This window comes from Conger conger, chromosome 15 (genome assembly GCF_963514075.1).
Source record: "Conger conger chromosome 15, fConCon1.1, whole genome shotgun sequence".
NCBI classification, from domain to species: domain Eukaryota; kingdom Metazoa; phylum Chordata; class Actinopteri; order Anguilliformes; family Congridae; genus Conger; species Conger conger.
In genome coordinates this window covers 2,068,612-2,071,837 of record NC_083774.1, presented here as the reverse complement: position 1 = coordinate 2,071,837, position 3,226 = coordinate 2,068,612, and the positions used below count along the sequence as shown (strand labels likewise).

At 44.0% G+C, this 3,226-nt stretch overlaps 1 protein-coding gene across 1 annotated transcript in view; it reads left to right on the top strand.

Moving 5' to 3' along the window:
- LOC133111494 (copine-7-like) overlaps window positions 1–2,903 on the top strand; it is a 29,630-nt gene extending 26,727 nt beyond the window's left edge. Inside the window, exon 14 of the mRNA XM_061221902.1 lies at window positions 1,191–2,903. Coding sequence (XP_061077886.1) covers window positions 1,191–1,328 — 138 coding nt within the window. The 3' untranslated portion in view covers window positions 1,329–2,903. The remainder of the gene's footprint in view (window positions 1–1,190) is intronic.
- The last annotated feature ends 323 nt before the right edge of the window (window positions 2,904–3,226 follow it).

Genomic DNA, 3,226 nt, shown 5'->3' with positions numbered 1-3,226 from the left:
AACGGTAAGTGTGGCTCCCGCACACGTTTAGTGTGGAGTACAGACTCTGCTGGTGCCAGCTGCCCCTCCCGTTGGAGTGCACGTTAGCCGCCCTATCACTGCTCGCAGGCAAACTCGTTTAACGCAGGTCAGGACACTGGCTTTCGCTTAAATTGGGAGCTTATGTTTAAAACTGCACACAACAATAGCGCGGTGTGGGTGGACGAGGGGGTCGTAAAGCTCCCTGTGTTTTATAATTGCCGGATTGGCTGTCATTAGCTTTCACAGTGTGACCTCCAGAAAATGGCAGCACTGTCGAGTGGAACCATGACAGAGCAGAGAGGCAGGAATGCACGGGGAGAAACAGAGTGGTACAGATGGACTGGGCCTGTTATGTAACCGTGTCCTGGAACGCAGGCAGAGTGCAGTCAGTCAAACTCACCCGTTCAGTCTGAGAAATGAAGATGCAGAACGCGGAGTAAAATGCTTTCATTCAGTTATATTTTCCCTTTGTGTACCGTGCATCCAGTGGGACCTTTCTTCCAGTGGGCCAAAGCCCTTAGAACAACTGAAAATGCAATTCAAATACACTTCAAAATCACACCCATATGTAACTTTCACCACAGTGGAAGTGTTTTTTGGTGATGGTATGCCAGATTTCGGGCCTTGCAGTGGGGTAGAGATGGTGTACTACCTGGGTATACCAGTGTTAATCACTCTCTACATTGACCTACATGACTGCTGAGAGGTGAGTCACGCAAAGTCAGTGTAGGGCCCTTGAGCAAGGCCATTAACCCCGCATTGCTCCGGGGCAGATTGTCCCCTGCCTACCCTAATCAACTGTAAGTCGCTTTGTATTGCTTTGACGTGTCTGCCGAATAACAAATGATATTCTGTAATTATGAATTATAGATGCGTTTAGCTGGCTAATGTGCCATTGCCCTAGCTGTGCTCTCTGCGTCTTCTCGATGTGTTTAGCTGGATGATGTTTGCTCTTGCTGTGCTCTGTCTTATGGATGTGTTTAGCTGGATGATGTTTGCTCTAGCTGTGCTCTGCGTCTTATGGATTTGTTTAGCTGGATGATGTTTGCTCTAGCTGTGCTCTGTGTCTTATGGATGTGTTTAGCTGGATGATGTTTGCTCTAGCTGTGCTCTGTGTCTTATGGATGTGTTTAGCTGCTGTCGCTCTAGCTGTGCTGTCTGTGTCTCAGGCCTCTCCTGCCGCCCTGGCTAAGTGTGTCCTGGCAGAGGTGCCCAAGCAGGTGGTGGAGTACTACAGCCACAAGGCCTTTGCGCCCAAATTCCCCATCGCGGACTGGCCCAACTCCATCCCACACACCCCGGAGTAAGAGAGGAGCAGCTCCCTCCGCACGCCCCAGCCTTCCAGGTGAGAGGGGGGTGGCAGGAGTGTTCCAGAAAAATATGAAAGGAAGTTAAAAAAAATTGTGGTGTAACATGGTGACATTTGGGCAGACGTCCAGACTTTTCCAGAAGGACCACAGGACTCTGAGACCCTCTGAGACCCCTGCCACACGCCACTCCTTTCTCCCTCTTTCTGCACGTTTTTCCGGACTGTCCCGTTTTTATAATGCCTGCAAACTCTTCCGTCTCTCCCCACACCTCCTTCATATCCCCTGCTTTTTATTCTTCTTTCTGAGCTCCCTGATGCGCGGACTACTGCAGATCCAGCTCGGATATCAAAACGGATGTAATGTCAACAACGTTATTCTTTGGTTATTAAAGAAAAAAACATGTACAATGTTATTCGGGAAAAAAGGGAATATATTTATAGAAACACTGTGTTTCTCCAAGAGGACAGCATGTCCCCATTCTCACTGGATGATTCCACTTGGACTACAGAACGACTGTAACAATATCGTCAAACTTTGTCATTTCAATTTATGTATTTATGTATTTATTTATGTATATTATTATATATTATATTATCAAAAAATAAGGGGAATGTTGACCAGTGGCTTTACATTTTTGCGTTTGTGTTTGTCCATGTATATAACTTAAAACAATTTAAAATGTACATAATTTAAAGTAAGTTCCAAAAACCCTGATGTTCAAAACCACCCTTTCTTACTGAACAAAGAGGAGTGTACAACTCAAAACATGGAATATACTGATCGAATGAACAGATCTGTAAACTGTTATGTCTTTCGGAATGCGTGTGAAAGTAGTTTCTTAACTTATTCAGGATGTTTCTTCTGTAGTATTTTGGTGGGAATGGTCAGGTGGGAATGGTTCTGACTGCATTTTCATTTAAATAATGATGAAGCGTATTAGTGTGACTTGTTTGTTTTATTTTGGCATGTTTCCTGAATGTCCTTTCTTTGTACTTTGTTATGCAATGCCTGTCTGAGGAAAGCTATTCAGCTGACTTGAGAGTCTGACCGAATGTTCTCTTTGGAAAGAAACCAATCACTCTCCAACACGGTGACCTGGCGACTGTAAACAGATGATGGACATTGTAGATGAAAATTCTCTTCATTTGATTTGCCTATGATTCATAATGCAACCTTTGATAATGCAACTTGAACAATCAAATGATATGCTACTGTGCTGTTTCGCTTCTGAGCTCCTGTTCTTTATATGATTGTGTATGACATTTCAGTGCATAAGGCATTGCAAACACAAGTGCTGGTGTTACCCATTTTCAGAGGCCTCTATAGTCTGTACACAGGGACAGGAAATCAGAAAGACTTTTGATGTACATTCCCTCAAGAGTGCCTAGCTCATTATCAAGTCATCTCTGGAATTAAATGGACAGCTGTGGGAATTCTTTTTTTTACAGTGCATTGTGTTACACAGGCACACAACATATAATGCACAAATCATGTATTTCATACGTTTGTACTTTGAAGACCTGGAGCCTGTATAATGAAGCAGGATTGTTGAGTTGAGCTGGATAAGTGCACCAGGATGTGTAAAACCCGGAATAGGTCTTCGTCCAGTTCTGGATTTGGGAGGGTTTGGGTTTTACTCCGTGCTTGTGCTTCATGAAAGCAGACCCTGCTTTGTGAAATGGACCCTTATTCACCTTACTGAGATGCTTTCTGTTGTCTGTTTGTGCTCCTCCCCTTCTGATTGGCAGTCACTGTTTACTCCTCAACCTGATTGGCTGATGCTTGTGTTCGCTCCTCCTCTTCAATATTGTTGGTTGCCTCTTTGCTTTTAAATAATTCGGCTTTACGCACTGGCACAGTCATCCTCTACACTTATCTGCTTTTTTAAAAAATTA